Raw genomic sequence first — 18557 nt, forward strand, 5'->3', positions numbered from 1 at the left:
CCATTTACACGATGATTCCTTGTCCGCGAGCATTCCATCGGTCCTCCTAATACTTCTATCAATCCCACTGCTCAGCGGGCTTTGAAAGGTCATGTGATTGTGTTCCCTGAGGCTCTGTCTCCATTTTTACCACCTGCACTCGAAGAGGTCATTACTCCCTTTGTGTCGTATTTGTTGGTCATGTCACCCCACCAAAGAGTGGCTATTAAAGAATGCGTGGCCATTAATAGTGAGACAGGAAAAAGTACGGCTGGCACTGGAATGGCTAATACACAACAACCCTCTGTACGCGATGTAACACTCCATGAAGAACACCTCAACAGTCTGCCTGCTAAGTGGAATGAGTAGCGGGTACTTGCCGCGCCAGGCGGCGTCCACCAGTTATTTAATATAATGATACGATCACTGCGCTGCTCAACGTGTTTATATTATCACGATGCCCAAAAGTCGAGCACTTCGTATACGGATTCCAAGGACCATACGGCGTTTCTGTTTCCCCCGACGGACAGCGCTGTTTTCTGTACCACGAGGGCAAGGGAATTTCTGCTCGTGTAACGATCAGTGCGAGATGGCTCGTCCGAGCCTGCAGGGTTTCCAGAATGCCCTCGGTACTCTGACAATGCGCTCATTGCCAGTCGTCGGAGTGCATATAATGTTTGAGCGGACGGAACTCGCTCGTTGATCAGGAAAAGGGACAGCTGGCGTTTTCTCGTTCTGAGATCTACGGCACTGGTCCACTCCTCAGTTTCTTCATCGATACCAAGGGATGCTCGTGTTGAGGCCAGCGCAGTTTTAATGTCCTCTCCCCTGACATATGCCCTGTAGCAGGCCATAAAACCCGCATCACGACGTAATGCATCCACCTCAGTCCCCAGTTGCGCCATGGTTGCTTGCAAAGCTGCGATGCGGAGCAAAGGCTGCCTTTGAGTTGAATCAGCAAGACCCCCGTGTAACCTGAACAGTAATACATAGAAATCGTGAGCGAGGATAACGTCTTTTACTTGCAAAGGACGCTGAGGGGTATTCTCCGATGTTTTGATACGGGCGAGGTATAAGGTGAGAAGGGATTCCAAGACTTGAGGCTTGTCTGCGGAAAGAACCTCAAGAAGAGATTGTTGACAATAGGCTGTGGTCATGGATTCTGCTGGGTTTAAGCCTGGATGCCTGCAAAATCGATCCGCGAATGCCAGTAATGCAGGATCGTTTGAACTCTGAGTTGTGAAGTGACGCATGTCATCAAAGGATCGGGGAAGCCATATTGTGCTGGGACTCGACTGCGCACTCGCAGTAGCTGAAGCTAGGACTTGTTTTGGGAAATCAAGAATAGATGGATCCCCAACGGGTGATCCATTCCATATTGACAGACTTTGGAAGCCCATCGGATCGCTCGCGTAAGCGAGAAAACCGGTTCTGCGTTTTACGTAGATCGTCTGGGTGCGTAACAGGTTATCTCTGTTTCGTTCGTTACCCGCTATGTCGAGGACAAATGGCCAGTACCGGGGGCTATCAATCTTAAGGGAGACAAATCGGCCGAAGTCAGGAAGCAGAGTGGGACATGTGAAGTGGTGAGTCCTGATCGGTTCATCGGGTTCTGCAACTTTGAACTTGATGGGAATACGAGCAATTTCATTGGTGTCGGCATCTCGCGCGATCAAGCAGCGCGGTTCAACAGCAATCACCCACAGATACCTGAAAGCTTGTAGCAAACCTCTTGTTTCATTAGAGTGTAGTGGAAATCTGGGATAGAGCGCAGCCACGAGGCAGGCTATGGCAGCGTTGGATGTCCCTAATGTGTAGCGTCCTCCCCCGAGGAATAGGAATCCCATAGCCATGTGCGTGGCAATGTGGGCGCCGTATTTAAACTGAGGACCAAACAAGCCATGACGAACGCGGAAACGTTGCATACATGCCACATCTCCTGTTCCTGCCATCACAATCCCGAGCGCCAAGTCTACAACGTTGATTGCTTCCCTGATTGCTGAGCGGCGTAATTGCAATTCGAATGTTTGTCCTTGACAGGCAGGGTTGAAGATAAAGAGCGATAAGGCCACCTGTTCCACTCACCGTTGGGTTGCCTTCTCAAATTTTCAAGCAACTTATCGTGAAAGTGAATTAGCACTTGATTGGCCGTTGTTTTCGCTGTTCCGGCATACTTCAATCCTATTGCTAAACAAGCCCCCGAGAGGATATTGAAAAAGGCGTATTCGTAAAGGTCCTTGACACCCTCTTGTATTTGTTTCTTTGTCAGGTCCTTAGGAGCTCCCTGGGCTTGAGATAGCACCCATGTAACCGACGGCTCAATGTCATCCCACATTACCAGCGACTTGCCGAGAGCACGGAGCAGTAAAAGACTAGGCTGAATCTCGCGAAGTCCTGCAGGATCCGGCGGCAGGGCGAATGATGCAGCAATATCAGCTCGATTAGTTTTGAGATACATGAGAGCCAGAGCAATGGTAGCCGCTGGTGACACGAAGTTCATATTCACTTCCGCGGTCGGAAGGGCTTCCTGGGGTGTTTTGAGTCTCGTTTGGTCTCCTGGTTGCTTTCCGTCCACGAAGGCCCGTAGCGTCTGGACATTCTTCGTATCTGATGGCCCGCTTGCTTCGGACCCGTGACCGCACATAATCATCCCGAACGCTAAAGCGGCCGTAATTGTATAGGCCTCCTTATGTTCGTTACTGATCTCGGGACCTCCCAACCGCCGAGATGCACTCATTTCTTCCAATGCCACATCAGCCATTGCGCGGTCCATGGTCCCAAGGTACAGAAGACCGAGGCCCATGAGTGCGGCAGACTGAGCCCCCAACGGGATTCCAAGTTCGGCTGAGTCGGGCGGAAGTAAAGGTCGCATATGGATGGTCAGTATTCGAGTAATATCCGAGTCCGCCAGCCCAACATGAGCAGCCCCGAGCCCAAGAAGAATAGCAATGGACGTGAGTTCATGCTTGGGAACGAGGTAACGATAGCCGTGCCAGTTCCACAAACTTCGAAGGTGACCAGTTAGTCCTAAACCCAATAAATATCCTGCATGCTCTGCAGTTAACTCGTGGGGTTTGTTATACGCGATCCAAGCACTGTCGATGCCCCGAGCAGAGGTGCTGATGCGCAGAGATGCAGCTACACCGTTATGGAACTCTGCCCAGGCTTTTGCTTCGGTGTGAGTTTTGGAGAGGTCCGCCGGATAAGTCACATTATGGGGAACGAACTTGACATCAAGCACGAGTGGAGGTATAGAAAATTCATCGCGTGCAAGCTTGGGAAGCGAACCGAACAAAAATATTGCTCTGCCAAATGCTAGTGAAAAGGTTCGTTCAATGATGTGATAAACAGTCGCAGCGAGCTCTTTTGCTAATTCATGTTCGCTGTCGATTCATGGATTTAACGGTGACCTCAAATTCAGCATGTGGATACTCACTTCAGATCTTGTCGTTCTGGGATTTTAACAATCTGAAGCTTATTAGGATTGAGTATTGAATCAACTTCGGCAAGTCTTTGGTCTTCGGAAAAACGGATGCGCGCAAAATCGAGCCTATTAGGATCAAGCTCTTTTGTTGTTTCATGACGAGACGCAGCGAGAATGCTCGCTTGATCAGCGATGCAATCTATCGTCTCGAAAACCTGGTCCTTTTCCTGATGATTGGCGAAGTCATCACATATAAAACAAAATAATGATCGCAGGGACGCTCACCGCATGATCCCGGAGCTGGTAAGCCTCGCCGAAAGTGAATGGATCCACCTCCTCTCCATTGGTTGTCATCTGCGCAATATCATTGCGACCAATCAACAAATACGCCTCTTGGCTCCAATCTGAAGGAGGAAGAAGTTGGCAAGTTTTTATCGCTTCCCGGATAGGAGCGGAGAGGCCGAGAGGCAAACGGTCGATGTCGGCTGGAGAAAAATGGAGATCTGCCATCTTTTTGACGGCACTCTGTGCCCGTTCTCTCGTGGTAGAAGGATCTAAATCCCCGCCCCTGAGGGCAGAATATATCGAAATGACACTCTCAGATAAGGGCGTTGGAGATGAGGTTCCATACTCGAGGGAGGGTGAAAGCTGATAGAGTTTGTAAACCGATGGCAAGATCACATGCGAGCCTTGATGACTGCTAGAGCCCAACACAGAGTTGAGATAATTACCCAGATCGGGAACGGGTACAGGGCTCAACGTATGCACTGAGATAATTCATGTCAGCGTAATGTGATTGGCATCAACAACGACATGCTTACGAGAGGCAGATAAGTCCCAACTGTCAGATGCATCCGGAACCAACCTAATCCAATAATCCGCCCAATCCGCGCCAACGAACTTCGCGATATCCACAAGCAACGGTACCAAAATGTCCAGATCCGCTTTATGATAGCTGTCGAGCTTGAATTCTTCTGCGAGCAAATGGAGACCGTGGAGAATTGCTCCGCATTCGTTATACGAAAGTGAGTCAGATCTGTGGTCGGGCGATTTCGCAGAAGCGGCAAACGGAAGGTGAAGGTGAAGTAATGCTGGGTCGTTCCGTAGGTACGAATGAACGTGATGGAAGGCCAACTTCGACCATGCATCAGTATCATGGCTAGGGTCCATCGCCGCAAATTCGTTCTTCTGGAATCGTCCCAGGTTCCTCATCACGGCTCTTGAGAAACAAGCAAACTCTTCCCTGATGCTGCCGCAACTTCCGGTGCGCAACCAGTTGACCAAATACTCCTTCCTAATGGAAAGGAGTCGCGAAGCGGAGCAGACATGAGAGAGAGCTTGAAAGCATCGCTGGATAAGTTCGTGTTGAGGAGTGAGGTCCGTGTTTAGACGTATCAACGAGCCGTCGGAATATTGTAGTGACACCCCTGAGCGAACTGCATTGAGTAATTTCACGGGTACTTGCGAAGTGCTGGCTGCATGATTAGAGGGCGAAGGTGACTGCGAGATGGATAGGCGATCACTTTTGGATAGCGCGTCATGTCTCAAAGCTACCTCTATTGTACCACCAGGACAAAGAAGAAACAGTGAACCGTCGTTGCGCAAACAGAGAAGATCCTTGATACCGTCCTTTTCGGCTCCGGATCGTGTGCTCTGGACTGGTGCTATGCTTATGACATTCGGTATTGCTTGCTGATACCGCGCTGTTAGACGATCATCACCCCCAGGTTCCACTCTCACCACGTGCAGCACAGAAGAGGTTCGAGACTGCAGAGCAATGCCGACAGTGGACTGAGTTAACCGTGCGTCGAACTGCACGACCTGGACAGTGGCCGGATTCGATATTCTGATAATTGATTGGGGATGAAACATAAATAGAAAGAATTACTGCCGAATGCGCACATGTCATCAGTTACTCGGAGCTCCCAAAGTTTCTCCACGAAAAATTCGGCATTTACACGCTTGTTATCTGGGTAACGCCCAGGAATGGGTGATCCGGAGGCCACTTCATCCATAGTTGGGAGCCCAATGTGGTCCGGGGTCCCAGATTGACGTAACTCGTCCACACCAGTTCCACCGATGGCCAGGCGATCTAGCATCGTGTCCGGCCCTGCTCTCGGGAGGGACGACCTTCTTGTCTTTTCAGTCTCCGAATCCCCGGACGCCCTCATGAGCTGTTCAAACTCCGCAGTCAGATTCCGATTTGCAGCACTCCCAAAGGTGGCCACTGGATCGAGAGAGGGTGACACGACTCCGACGCTAGAGGCTAAAGAACCAGGTCGCCGAGCATTTTTTGAGCTTAGACGAGGCAGTGGACTAGGTCGATCGTTCCGCTTGATATAGACATATCGGAATAGCCTCAGCGAGACAGCCTCAGCGTCCAGCGTGGCAATCAATCTATCGGGTCCGGTAGGGACAAAATGGTTATCGGGAGATACGTAAATTACATGGTCGTTCCATTTAATGAGGGGGTGAGGTCAGGGCTATAGACGATACGTGGGAGATCATCCGAGGGGGATCGTCCTGGTGGAGCACAGGACATCCCGCCAATGATTTCCGAGGCGAAGATGATGGGGCGTGGCTCATCAAATGGAGAGGTAATAGAGTACAGCAGGGGCATCATAGGAGATCCACGTTTTCGGGATTCTTTCTCGTCCGAGACGTTGAGGGCTGCGTGTAACAGAACACCGACTGGGAGGAGCTCCGAGACGCGTTTAACCGTGAAGGGCAGGTTAATGGTAAATTCTAAGCCATCCATGCTGTAAAAGTACCCAATATCCCGGAGAAATATGCATATAACCCTAATGTGGGAGGTTGGACAAGTAGACCGATTGGAACGAGAGTTGAGCGAGGAAATCACGTCTAAATGGGTGAATGGACTGAATGTCCCAGCCTGCTTTGCTACCCTAGCAGCCTTGAGAGACAGTGACGCCGGCCGATGAGATGATGACGGTGGCGCGCGGTATTGTTCTAATTTTGAACCATCAAGCCAAGCAAAGCACACTCCTGTCACGGTTTGGTGGTGGTCAGCGAAAGCCCATCTTCTCTTCTGCACACCCGCTACACTCCATATTACGACATTCGAATACCAGTAGAGCTCGTGCTCGCCCTCACAGGGGCCAAATGAGTTCGACAGAAGACGCTGTTCGACGGACTGGGGTTCAACCAACATACGAAGGTTCTTTAGGAGATCCGACTCTCCTTTCACGGGAACCCTTTTCATGCCTGTGCCCGTCACGAAAGTTGGTCCCGGTGAAGGAACTAACGAATGTGCCTGAAAGACAATGCTCATTGCGCAAACCGAGATTTAGTCTGAGGTCGGAAGCAAATGGCGGATTTACAGAACATCGAAACATCGCTCTTCGTGTCCCATGTCCCAGCCAATTGTCTTGGCACAGCTGGAATATGCTGTCTATCGTATTCTACATGCCCACCAGTTCTGCAAGTCTTCTCGCAGGCAGATGAATATTCTTGTTGATCTCTTGGCCCGCTATTTGGAACTCTTGGCTTCGACCTGCAAAATCTATGCCGAACACGCTGGAAGGGGCACAGGCAACATTTTTGATGCAGTTTCTGCTTTAAGGGAACTCGGGGTTGATATCTCAGAGTTGGCACAATGGCACAATCGTGAAGGTAGTGTCATTCCACAAAGCCAACGGCCAACGTCTCGATTAGAAGATTTGGGCCACGTCCGGGGTACGCAATTTCGACGGCTTCAGTGGGTCGTTCCTTACTCAGATTTTAGCTATCTTGGATGAGGGCCGTCGTTCTGACGCGACCGACAGCATGTTGATGACCTATCAACGTTTGCCTAGTCCAGTGTCGGATGTGGACCCGACGACTTTAGACCCTGTTGCGGAGATATCTTTCGACTCTGTCCATTCTTCTTATATTCATCTTCCAAATGGGTGCCCCAATTCCCCAACTCTCCCCCCATCCCCGATCTCGAATTCAAGTCCTATCGGCTCACCAGTCCTGGGCCGTCGACGACTGCGACGGCAGGCCACTTGGGCATCTTCACCACCAGACTACGTACCCTCTTTTCTTCCCCCTTTTCCTGGGCACGCTACAGGCCAAATTGAAGATGACGATGAACTCCCACTTGTGAATGGCATTTACGAGGGTCCTGATGACATGCTTGTCGACCCAGTCCATCATGTTTCCGATCCTTCCTCATCGCACACCCAATCGAAGGAGATGGCCATTGTGAAACAGCACGCTGTACCTGCTTTCAAAGAATCTATTCCTTATTATGCGTCTACTTTGTCGGGCATTCCAGCAGCTCACCTCCCTCCAGCTCCGCAGCGAGAACTCAATCACAAATCGGCGAGTCTCGCATCCCACCCATACCTTCTTGTTGCGATGCAGGCTGCTTCGGAAATAGTTGGGACCCCCAATCCTGCCCGTCTGGCAATCACATCGATACTGTCCAGCTCAGCTGCCCAAAGGTATAGCGCTGTGGACACACTCTACTCTTCTTCTCAACCAAATGCTCCACGACATCTTCCACCTGCGCCTTCATATGCTGTTCCAATGAAACCCGAAACACACCCTAACGCAGCATTGCCCACGTCATTTAATCCTCGGTCCATCAAAACCTCATCACCTCTCAACCCAATTCCTCCATACACTCATCCTCGCATTCAAGCGGTCGCGGAACAGATATCTAGGCCTGGCGTTTACGAGCGTTCCACTCATATCATCCCGCCACCAGCTTTTTCGGATGCGACTTCTGGTGTCAGTAGCCCAAGGCTACATGGCCGCCCTCAACGTGCTCCGTGGAACTCTCTCCTTCCACAGCACGGTTCTAATCCAGAGAAGGCCCAGCCACATCTTCCCGACGCTTGGCTTTATAACACCTGGGACCACAACCTAGGGAGCTTTGAGGAGCCATTAAGGAAGTCAAAGACCACTTCTGGAATGCCGAAGTCGGTAGATGAAATTGGAACTGCCAATGAAGATGCGATGCTTGTTGACCCCACCCTTGTGGCAAAGGAGGTTGAAAGTGTCAAGATCACATCGTCATTCAGTCTACCGCATCCGCAGGTCACACCCAATGTATAATTCGTCCATACTGCATGCTTCTACAGTGTTCGATACATAGGAACCCTCTTGTAATTTATGTAACGCTTCACTTACATATGTTGTTTGTACGTATTGTCGCCGAGACGTTGCTGGTCATTCTTGGCTCTCGAGCAGCGGTGCATTCAGGCCGGAACAGCTGTGATCCATATTTTCTATGTTGAGTACGCCTTCAAAATGCCTGCCCTGTATCGCTTCAGCCTCGTCTGGGGGGAGTTATCTGTGTGCTTTGGTGCGACCGTTTGTAAAATCACATACTAAATGTGCCTCGTCTTCCACCGCAGCCGGACTAGACCGCACAGACTGGAAGGATGCTTGGGAATTGGAGGCTGATGCGCTGAACGGCTCTACATCAGCTCCGCCACAAGACCTCGGACAGTTGGTGGATGAAATGTGGGATATAAGTAATGAAAAGCAGTTTGCTAAAGCCAGAGCTCATGCACAGTCTCTCAAACGGGGCCCGGTAATGCGTGCTGCTGAAAGTGATTGGCTACAAGAACCTGAATCTTCCAGTGCTCCCGAATCCCCGCCGGTGAGGTCTGGCCGCTTGGGACATGAGCCTTGGGGTCGCTTTGACTGGAAGTCGAAGCTTCTACAACGTAATCGGAGGTTGCTCAACAATCAGCTCCATGACCAGCACCCTACCCGTCCTCTACGACGATACAAGCCCGCTTCTGTCGAACTGCGTCCGGACATGCCCTACTTCGAAGAGATTGACCGTTATATCAAGCGGTGAGTGTCCTTGATGCGATGAGCGCTTGCGACTCAATAGATTTCCTCGGAAGGTATGACCCTTTGCTAATTCAGGAGCAGTCTGTCGAGGACGAAGCATATCTCGAACGGTTAAGAGAGTGGCCTCTGGAGAAGCTCATTGAGGAAGGGTATTGCCTCACAGGGCTTTCCGCGTTTTGGCTCGAAGCCACTCAATTTGGGAAACCGGTAGCGGTGTTTTCACTTGGGCCGGGGAAGGTCCTCGGCTTGCATCAATTCAGGCAAGTTAGCCTCTTCTAGCACTGGGTCGCGCGAACTCATTGCGAGTCTACTGCAGTCCCGGCCGTCAAGTCATACTATCAAGATCGCATCCCAGCGAGGACGGCGCTATAGTTGGTACCGTTCTACTGAAGACTTCAACCCAAATTCGTATAGTCTTTGACAAAAAGGAGGATATCGAGGATGGAACATGGCGGTACGTCGATAATTTAACTCGTCTCCGTCTTGTCGTAGTTGAATTGGGACTTAACCTCCTGGTCAGGCTAGATATCACTTCCACTGATATCTCCTTTCAACGAATGCGTGCCGCCATCTATGCAATGACACAAGATATTCATGACGACGCATTTCACTCTAACAACAGCGCGGAGGCAATCCTGCATGGGACTGCGTTACGAGATGCGCTGTTGAATGGTTTCAAGGTCAAGACGTTAAACAAACCAAACTCAAGTTCCGCGGCTTTAGATGACTATCCCACAAAACCACATGGAATATTCTCGGCAAACCAAACAATACATAGTTGGGCTGTGCGGTATCAGAGGGAGAACCCAATCGCCATTGAAGGCGATCCTAAGTTAGATTTAAATCCTCCTCAGATCAGGGCAATTGCCTGTATGATAGGGCAGAAGATCAGTCTCATTCAAGGGGTACGTCACCGTCCAAGAAATCCCTGGGCATGGATGCTAAAACACATGCTAGCCTCCTGGAACAGGAAAAACTCGGACTTTGATAGAAGCACTAAAGTTACTGAAGGTGGTTTTCCTTTTCCATTTTGTTCTGTCCTTGGTGGCGGCTGAGCCTATACGTAGAAACATTTTGGTGTCCCCATCCCTATACTAGTTTGCACGTATACGAACGTGGCAGCCGACCACATTTTAGAGGGTCTGGTAGAATGCGGCTTGCAGCCGTTGCGAGTTGGTTCGGCTACGCGGGTACGCCCTCATCTGCATCCATATACCCTGGATGCCCGAATCGAGGGACATCGTCATAAGAAAGCAATTGACCGTTATCGGGATGAGCTCAATCACCTGGAACGGAAGCTCCAGCTCGCATACCAACGGAATGACGAGGATGGCTTAGGTACAGTTTTTTAGCAAGCAAGAATGGCTATGTTCTGATGCCTTTGGCTCCAAGAATCATTAAAGGAGAAGGTAAATGCTTGTCGAGGAAAGAAATATAGGCTCGAGCAGACCATGTTGCAAGAGATTATCTCTAACGCAGAGGTTGTACGTTCGGGAAATCCTGGCGTGGTGGGTGTGTACCGCTAACCGGTTCCCATAGGTTTGCACTACATCTATTACTTCTGCATCGGCAGCCCTTCAGGTAATAGACTTCCCAGTTGTATTCATTGACGAGGCATCCATGTCCACCGAGCCTGCTTCCTTGATTCCCATTATGCGAGGGGTAGGTTATTCCTCTTGCGCCAAGCCTACGTTCGCTAATGTTTTGTCAGTCCCACCACATATCACTGATCGGAGATCATAAGCAACTTCCTCCAATCATCAGAAGCGAAGACGCCAAGGCAGGTGGTCTAGCCATCAGCCTCTTTGAACGTCTTATGACGGAGGGCAGTGCGTTAACGACTTTGACTCACAATGAGAAGGCTCATCTACTAACTCATTCCCTTAGATGTCCCCACTGTGATGTTGGATCGTCAGTATCGTATGCACCCATCTATATCCAAATTTCCGAGCAAAGAGTTCTATGGAACTCGCCTTCTCGATGGCACTGTGGACAGCAAGGGACAGGTGTCCGCAAAGCTTAATCCGCCCAAATCATCACATCTCGTCCTGAATCCGTCCACTGGAAATTCCCCATCTGCAGTGTTCTTGGATCATGGCGGTCCAGAGGCACGGAAGGACAGGAGCCTGGTAAATCATAACGAGGCTGCCATTGTGTGCAGTGTTGTCGTGGACTTGCTGCTGAACAATCCCGTATGTGAATGTCCCCATGTTAATACTTCCGTATATTGATGTGTGTATCTCAGTCCATCCGAGGCTTAGATATTGGCGTCATAGCTCCATACGCTGCTCAGATCAAGTTCATTGAACGCATGCTAACGAACGATGATTCCTACCAAGGACATTTCGTGAAAATTCTCGGTCGACACCGTGCTCTCGAGTGCTCCTTGATTGAAGTCAAGACAGTCGATGGCTTCGAAGGGCGCGAGAAGGATATCATCATATTCTCCACTGTCCGAAACAATCAGTCTGGGCACATTGGCTTTTTGGCAGACCGTCGACGCCTAAATGTTGGCCTCACACGCGCTCGGAGAGGCTTGTTCGTCATTGGTAACATGCGCACACTTCGTGCAGGCAAAGTGGGATTCTTCCAAGAAGTCGGCGAGACTGCAGTTCCTGTCCGAACGCACCCTGTGCACTCCGAGATTGAGGGACAAGTGTGGCGCCGGTTCATCGATTTCATGGCCGCGCAGAACTTGGTCAAGAACGTTCACAGTCATTTGTTGATTCCTCAATCAAACCCTGAATTGCCGGTTGCTACGACTGCTGCTGTTTCTTAGGGTTATTGCTTGCTTTAACTCTCGGCTAAGGACTGGTGGTGATGTACACACCCCATCCTTTATTTCTTATTTATCATTGTATATTTGCGCCGCGTTGCGACGCCATAATTGAAAAGCGTGGATTGCAAGCCGGGTCAGGAAAAGGATCTTTATATTATCTTTTACTCCGTCGATAATATAATATCATACAGCGCACATCAGACGGACCGGGAGTGAGGTAAACCCAGCGCTTGACAGGCACACGTTGGTTCATTTCTTCAATAATGCTACGCCTGCACACTATCGTTATCCGAGCTGTTTCACTTTATCATTGTTCTAGATTCAAAGATAATCGAGATCCAGGTAACTGCGAATTCGTTGTTGCCAAATGCCGGATGTCTGTGCCCATGGGCGGTGCCGAAAGTAGCGGCGACTCAACGCCAGTGAGGAGCGTTAGCAAAGCGTAACGAATCAAAATGTCACTCTCTATCACTTTTACATTCCTGTGGCTGAGCATCGACGCGATCGGTTGAGTCACAGTTCAACTCCGGCACCTAGCGCAGCTTTTCAACGTGGAAACCAGACTCAACGCCAGAACTCAGAGTGTGAACAGCCTCGGCCAGAGTCAGAAATCTAGTACATCATATGCATATTGCATTCATAGGACAATTAGAAGAAACACCGTAGTAGAAGAACAGTAATACACAGTAAAATCAAATCGATAGAGGAAGAAGGCTCGCGCCTGATTAAATGAGGGACGGTAAGGATGCCATCGTGCTCGGCGAAAGCACAGATACTCACAAGAAGGAAAGTTACGAGGAATTAGGCACCAAACCCGTACAATGTCTTCCCAGAACGCTTGAGAGCATATACAACATCAAGCGCTGTGACAGTCTATTTTGGGATGGAACGACGGCGAGTAAGCAAACCAGCGTACTCGAAGGCTAGGTATAATGCAATGAGACCTCACCTTGCGTTTGGCATGTTCAGTGTACGTTACGGAGTCACGAATGACGTCTAGAGAACGCGGCATGTTATTTAGCACCAGAGAGAGAGAGAGAAAAATCGCGAGGTGTTGATGAACTTACTCTCCAGGAAAATCTTCAGGACACCACGAGTCTCCTCGTAGATGAGTCCACTGATGCGCTTGACACCACCACGGCGCGCAAGACGACGAATGGCAGGCTTGGTGATACCTTGGATGTTGTCACGTAGAATTTTACGATGTCGCTTGGCACCACCCCTAATCAGTGACAAAGAATGATGAGTGAGGCCCTTCACAACGCAGGCCACGTCGACGAGCGCGGAATGGATCCTTATTCTCACTTTCCGAGACCCTTGCCACCTAACAAGTCCACCAAGGTCAGAACCAGTTATTGCGTGCAAACGTGTGTATCTCACCTTTGCCACGTCCTGACATTGTTAGAGGTTTAGTAAGTGAGGAAGTTGGAGTTAAAGGGTGACTGTGATGGTTGAGAAGAAGTGCAGAACAGCCAATCTCAAACGTCGATGGTTCTTATACCTTTCGTTGCGAGCCGACGGATGCAAAGTCAGTGGCGGTGCGACGAAAACAAACAGATCAAGGATAAACAAACAAATAAAAAACAAAAGATTAAAGAAGGTAAGGCAGCCCCTCGCCCGGTCCTTCCGGAGGAAGAGAGCAATTTCCTTTTCGTCATTCTGCCTAGTCAAAGCAGGCAAGGAGTGACTTCGGCCTCCTTGTCCCTTCGACATCGTTATATAATTGCATCATCATCACCGATTTACTATTCAGAGTCTCCGATCTCCGAGTTTCTTGCAAGACAATGTCTCCATTTTGTAACCCATTGTTACAGCACGTCTGGGCCTAAACAAGGAAGGAAGTGGCTTCACCTTAAGCTTCATCTTTAGCGCCCGGCGCATATCACCAAGAAAATTGAAATTGCCCTGTCAACCTCACCTTTCTCTCTCCCACTCCTCTTCCCTCCTATGGACCACCTAGCACTCCGATTGTTGGGCTGTGTGCTGGGTGTTATGGGGTCGGATGTTCAATTCAGTTGGGCATATTTGACCGCTGCCCAGCATGCCAACTCAGAAATCCTTGCCAACCGTCTTTCATCACCCCACTAGTGTTGCCTGTCGGCTGCGGTCATGCTCTAGTCCACGCATTGTGAAATTCGGGACCTCATTGTTGATGTAAAGTATCAATAAACCAAAATAAGTCCAGCTATCGATTGCAATTCACTCGGCCAGGTGTCGGCTCCAAAAGCATTCACCGGTTCTCACTGATATCTAGGATGCTGCATCTCAGCTTTTTAGTCCCCAGCATTTCCGCCATTTATGGCTGGCATGTTCACGCCAGGGACACCGTTTCTCAGACGAGTGGCAGCTTGATTCTGCCTACTCTTTGCGGGTGTTGGGTGTGTATGTTGTGTACAATTGGTGTCTTCACCCACTCTCTTCCGTGCCCGGCCCTTTGGTTGCCCGCCTGGGCTTCCCGTTCTGGTTTTCATGGCAAGCATGGAAACGTAATTGTGGTCCCGCGTTGAAAGCTCTTCACGATCTTTATGGTGATACTGTGAGGGTAGGTCCGAACTCAGTTAGCACCATTGATCTCGATGCCGTGCGCACCATCTATGCGCATGGAAGCCAATATAAAAAGTCGAATATCTACTCTGCTTATCGTAAGCGTCAAGTACGCCTTCACGAATCTGCGTTGAACATAGTCCTCAGAGGGCCCAGTGCCCAATATCTTCTCTCAAAGAGATGTCAGCATACACAACGAGCAAAGGAGGGAGGTAAGTTTATACGGTTCAATGGTTCACGGCACGATCAAACAAAGTGCAAGCTTGCACCAGTCTTCAACAAGGCCTCCATCGTTAAATTAGAGGAATACATTGAGCCATGCATTACCATGCTGACCGATCAGCTGGATCGTATACTTCAACAAACGCCAAGGGTTAGGGAGTGCCAACTTCTCAGACATTTTGCGAAGTACTCATGTCCTGATGCGCTCAGCCTACCTCTCCGGTAAACTTGTCTTCGTGGCTTCACTTCTTCACAATGGATGCTATTGGAGAAATTGCGGTAAGTTGGTGCATAGTTTGTTGCCCCTAATCTCTCAATGGCGCTACTCTAGTTTGGACAGGATTTCTCGCTTTTACGTGACGGAACGGACACCAACGGTCTCCTGGCGGGTACCGCCACAGGACTGCGTCTGACTTCAATTGCTTCGACTCTCCCATGGCCATACCCCTTCTCGTCAATGCCCAAGTCATTGCTATTCATGCTAATGAGTCTCTTCGCCAAACACTCATCGCTGGTGGTGTTCAAGAAAAGCGCAGAAATCGTCTACAAGAGATACAATCCTGCACAGAATATCACTCATCGAAAAGAGGAAGTCAGGGAAGACATGATTGGCCAATTCATGAAGCTCAGGTACAAGTCTACAGGCGAGAAATGGTCGAGAGATCATGTCCAAATCGAGACCCTTAATCTCATGGCAGCAGGGCCGGACTCTACAGCTGCCGCTCTCTCGGTGTTTTTCCACAACATACTGACAAGTCCGAGAGTTTACGACCAGCTACAAGCCGAAATTGACACGGCGGTGGAGGATGGTCTTCAGTTTCCGGTGACGTATGCACAAGCAAGTAAATTGGAATACCTCCAAGCATGCGTGAAGGAATCTCTTCGAGTTCTTCCCATCACTGGAATGATCCTGGATCGGGTCGTACCTGAAGCCTCGGATGGGCTGATTGTCAAAATCGGGAAGTCTTCATATGACTCGCCATCAGAGCGGATGGTCCGCCTTCCTGAAGGCATCAATGTAGGGGCTTGCCCTTTCGTTTTCCAGAGGTCAAAGAGTATATTTGGCGAGGATGCGGAGGTATTCCGCCCGGAAAGATGGCTGGAGGCAAGCCCGGAGGAGCTGACGGCATTAGAAAGATGGATCATCACTGTGTGTCCCGGATTCATGTCCTGCAAAAGCAAAGAAACTCTAATTGATGCTGATCATCTTAGTGGGGATTGGGCTCCAGGACTTGTTTAGTAAGTTCACTCAGCACATCGCACCTAACGAGAGTATCTAACGCTGTGTTATAGGGAAAAGGCATCGCCGAGATGGCGATTTCCAAGGTTTTGCCGACACTCTTATGGCGCTACAAGTTCAGTCTCACGCCGCGCACTGGGGAACCCCATGACCCGCATATATATCCTTTGGGACGCGGGGCAAGTGGTAAGTCCTCTAAGGATGATCCATGGAAACTGGGCTCTTTTTTCGTCCTGCACGTTGAGGTACGTTTAACGAAGTGCTGTTCGCATCCATATATGGGATCTGATTTGTTACCTGCGACAGGATTTTTGGTGCGATATTTCGTTGAGACATCCCCCTGAGACGAGCTAGTTTACGTGCACCAGGCTGCTGACGTGCCTATTTTCGACGGCTGTTGTCCTCAGCTGACGTTCCTGCTTGTACAAAGTTAGATCAGACTCATCCTACACAGACAAACTGTTAGTTGTTCTTGTGCCGAGTATTGAAATAATGGTCGTAATGATAATCTGCAAGGAGCGACATTGGTGATCGTTGCGTACATCACAGAATTAGAACCCGGCTCGACCGTGAGAACGTCCACAGACTTCGGTTGAGCCAGAACAGAGTCTAGTAGTCTAGATATCTACGCGCCTTCTGGGTTGCACAGACACTTTGATAATGTCTAATGCCGTGATCCTTGCTCCTGACTCGGAACATCCTTCGCTGTCACGCAAAGGCTTCAACCTCTCGGAGTTCATGGGGAAGTGGTACGTGCTTCACTCGACTCTGCCGCTTTGGAAGGTACGCAAATGAGTCAAACGATAATGAAAAGGACACAGGCGTTAATGGTCCTTCCCGTAGAATAAGAAGGATGTTGCAATCACATATTCGCCAAAAGAACCCTCTCAGTGGTTGCAATTCGATGATACAGTGGAATATCGTTCAGAATCAGCAGCTTCGTCTTCGAAGCCGTGGACGATACGGGGAGTCGACGTGTTGGTGGGGCCTACTGACCCAGGGAGGTTCGTACCGGGCGCATCGTTTCAGTGGAGGGGAAAGGTATGCAGTCACTGCAGGCTCGTTTTGACTGGATATCGTCACCTTAACTTCTCCGGTTGCCACAGGGGCTTCTCGTCTTTTCGTCTTCTAGCTGGCAAGTTTTGGGGTATGGAGATGGCTGGGCAGTGACGTTCTTCTCTAAGACATTGTTCACTCCAGCTGGGATCGATATTTACTCGAGAGACAAGGACTTGACTCGAGATCTCTACGATGAAATTATGCTCGGTCTTTCTAAGCATGAAGAGACGAGGAAGCTGGCTGAGGGGATGTTCGAAATCAAACATGGGGATTAAGGGAAGGCTCGAACTTGTTGGCTACTGGGAACGTGGATCCCGCCTGCCGGCCCTTTGGAGCATGCCTACGCCCCCTGACCCGAATGCAGCATTTCGGGAGCACAAAGCCAAAGCGTGCACTGCCGTAAATACCTTGACAGATCTGCAATTGACTGCCACAACCAGGTGTTCTCCATTTGCGGAGTCCTCTCGTTCTTGAACTCGCTCTCTACAGGTAATGATGAAAAAATCAGGATGGCACAGGCCATGCTCTCAAATCTCCAGAAGTCCGCTGGAATTCCATGGACAAGGAAGTAACAACTCCAACCTCTTTTCTTTCCGGTTTAGTTTCGTTATATGAATTTGGACGCTCCCGCCAAGTTGGCGCGAGGACGTTTCCAGGATCCAGGTGTAAACCATCGGACAGACCAAGCTCAGAGAATTCGCTGTGGCGAGAAATTCAATTGCTATGGGGTCTCTTGGTGTCCGTCTTCCCTCCGGAACACCAAGCTCGGAACTCATAGTAATTGGACCGTGGCTCACGGTTTCCTGCTTGGAGAGGCTTCGGGACAGACGCAAGGTCTGTATTTTGATCAAAGCGCCAACCTGGTTCTGGGATGGGAAACAGCGCGTTGTGCTGCCGCACACCTCTGAGATTCTGGTTTGTGGTGGGCTCTGGAGGGCTTGCGATACGGATGGGCTTACGAATGCACAATATAAGCACCCCATTGCTTTTCTGAAGCGACCGTTGATTAACGACTCGAAGAGGAATCTCATCTTTCTCAAAATGGTGACACGTGAAACACTCAGGTGAGGGCAAAACTCATATGGGCACGGCGAGAAATCACCACAAAGTTCTGGGTGAAGTGCGTCCGGTAAGGGCCATGTCGAGCTCTGGTTCAAACTTTAAAGCTCCCGGGCATGGAACATACTTCAATAATCACTTTCCAAGGATGAGTGTTTCCTGAATGACCAGTCATATTCCACCGCATCGCAAAAGTGCTTGACTACGTGACGGACGCCTGGACCCACACGTCTGCAACCAATCACTCCTGACGCGTCATTTCTCTGTCACCTCCTCTTCTCGCATCGCCCGTGCTTGCGTGATCCCTACTAGATAGCACGCTAAGTATGGGCGTCAATATTGGCCTGAGGGTCAAGGGTACGAAGCCCCCAAGTGCAATATGAAGAGTCTCAAGCACCTCGATAATGATGGAATCGGAACCGCAGTCCAAGTGAGTG

General features: G+C 49.9%; 6 protein-coding genes across 6 annotated transcripts; 4 read left to right on the plus strand and 2 right to left on the minus strand.

Moving 5' to 3' along the window:
- Positions 1-7: 7 nt before the first annotated feature.
- On the minus strand, positions 8-6575 carry EI90DRAFT_2969281 (uncharacterized protein; the record flags this gene model as incomplete). Its single annotated transcript, XM_039055645.1, has 7 exons — positions 8-2011; positions 2065-3362; positions 3416-3630; positions 3689-4170; positions 4225-5249; positions 5306-5800; positions 5851-6575. 7 exons carry the CDS (start codon positions 6573-6575, stop codon positions 432-434), a joined length of 5820 nt encoding a protein of 1939 aa, XP_038918747.1. The 3' UTR covers positions 8-431.
- Positions 6576-6774: 199 nt separating this feature from the next.
- Positions 6775-8467, plus strand: EI90DRAFT_3119982 (uncharacterized protein; the record flags this gene model as incomplete). Its single annotated transcript, XM_039063266.1, has 2 exons — positions 6775-7099; positions 7149-8467. The coding sequence occupies 2 exons, from the start codon at positions 6775-6777 to the stop codon at positions 8465-8467; spliced, it is 1644 nt and encodes a 547-aa protein (XP_038918748.1).
- Positions 8468-8951: 484 nt separating this feature from the next.
- On the plus strand, positions 8952-11996 carry EI90DRAFT_3144760 (P-loop containing nucleoside triphosphate hydrolase protein; the record flags this gene model as incomplete). The annotated part of the gene is made up of 12 exons (XM_039065191.1): positions 8952-9217; positions 9271-9454; positions 9478-9481; positions 9524-9671; positions 9738-10122; positions 10175-10228; positions 10285-10555; positions 10610-10701; positions 10757-10879; positions 10929-11046; positions 11105-11409; positions 11463-11996. The coding sequence occupies 12 exons, from the start codon at positions 8952-8954 to the stop codon at positions 11994-11996; spliced, it is 2484 nt and encodes an 827-aa protein (XP_038918749.1).
- An 801-nt stretch (positions 11997-12797) lies between these two features.
- On the minus strand, positions 12798-13220 carry EI90DRAFT_2912700 (histone-fold-containing protein; the record flags this gene model as incomplete). The annotated part of the gene is made up of 3 exons (XM_039054472.1): positions 12798-12869; positions 12946-12992; positions 13064-13220. Coding segments are annotated over 3 exons (276 nt in total), but the record flags the coding sequence as incomplete, so codon positions are not given.
- Positions 13221-14370: 1150 nt separating this feature from the next.
- Positions 14371-16115, plus strand: EI90DRAFT_2899508 (cytochrome P450; the record flags this gene model as incomplete). Its single annotated transcript, XM_039054034.1, has 7 exons — positions 14371-14644; positions 14688-14752; positions 14803-14913; positions 14973-15041; positions 15094-15912; positions 15975-16001; positions 16056-16115. Coding segments are annotated over 7 exons (1425 nt in total), but the record flags the coding sequence as incomplete, so codon positions are not given.
- Positions 16116-16662: 547 nt separating this feature from the next.
- EI90DRAFT_3171838 (uncharacterized protein) lies at positions 16663-17561 on the plus strand (the record flags this gene model as incomplete). Its single annotated transcript, XM_039066324.1, has 3 exons — positions 16663-16785; positions 16846-17043; positions 17109-17561. The coding sequence occupies 3 exons, from the start codon at positions 16663-16665 to the stop codon at positions 17334-17336; spliced, it is 549 nt and encodes a 182-aa protein (XP_038918752.1). The 3' UTR covers positions 17337-17561.
- Between the last annotated feature and the right edge of the window lie 996 nt (positions 17562-18557).

The sequence above is a fragment of the Cantharellus anzutake genome (genome assembly GCF_015039405.1).
Source record: "Cantharellus anzutake strain C23 chromosome Unknown EI90scaffold_12, whole genome shotgun sequence".
Classification (NCBI taxonomy): Eukaryota; Fungi; Basidiomycota; class Agaricomycetes; order Cantharellales; family Hydnaceae; genus Cantharellus; species Cantharellus anzutake.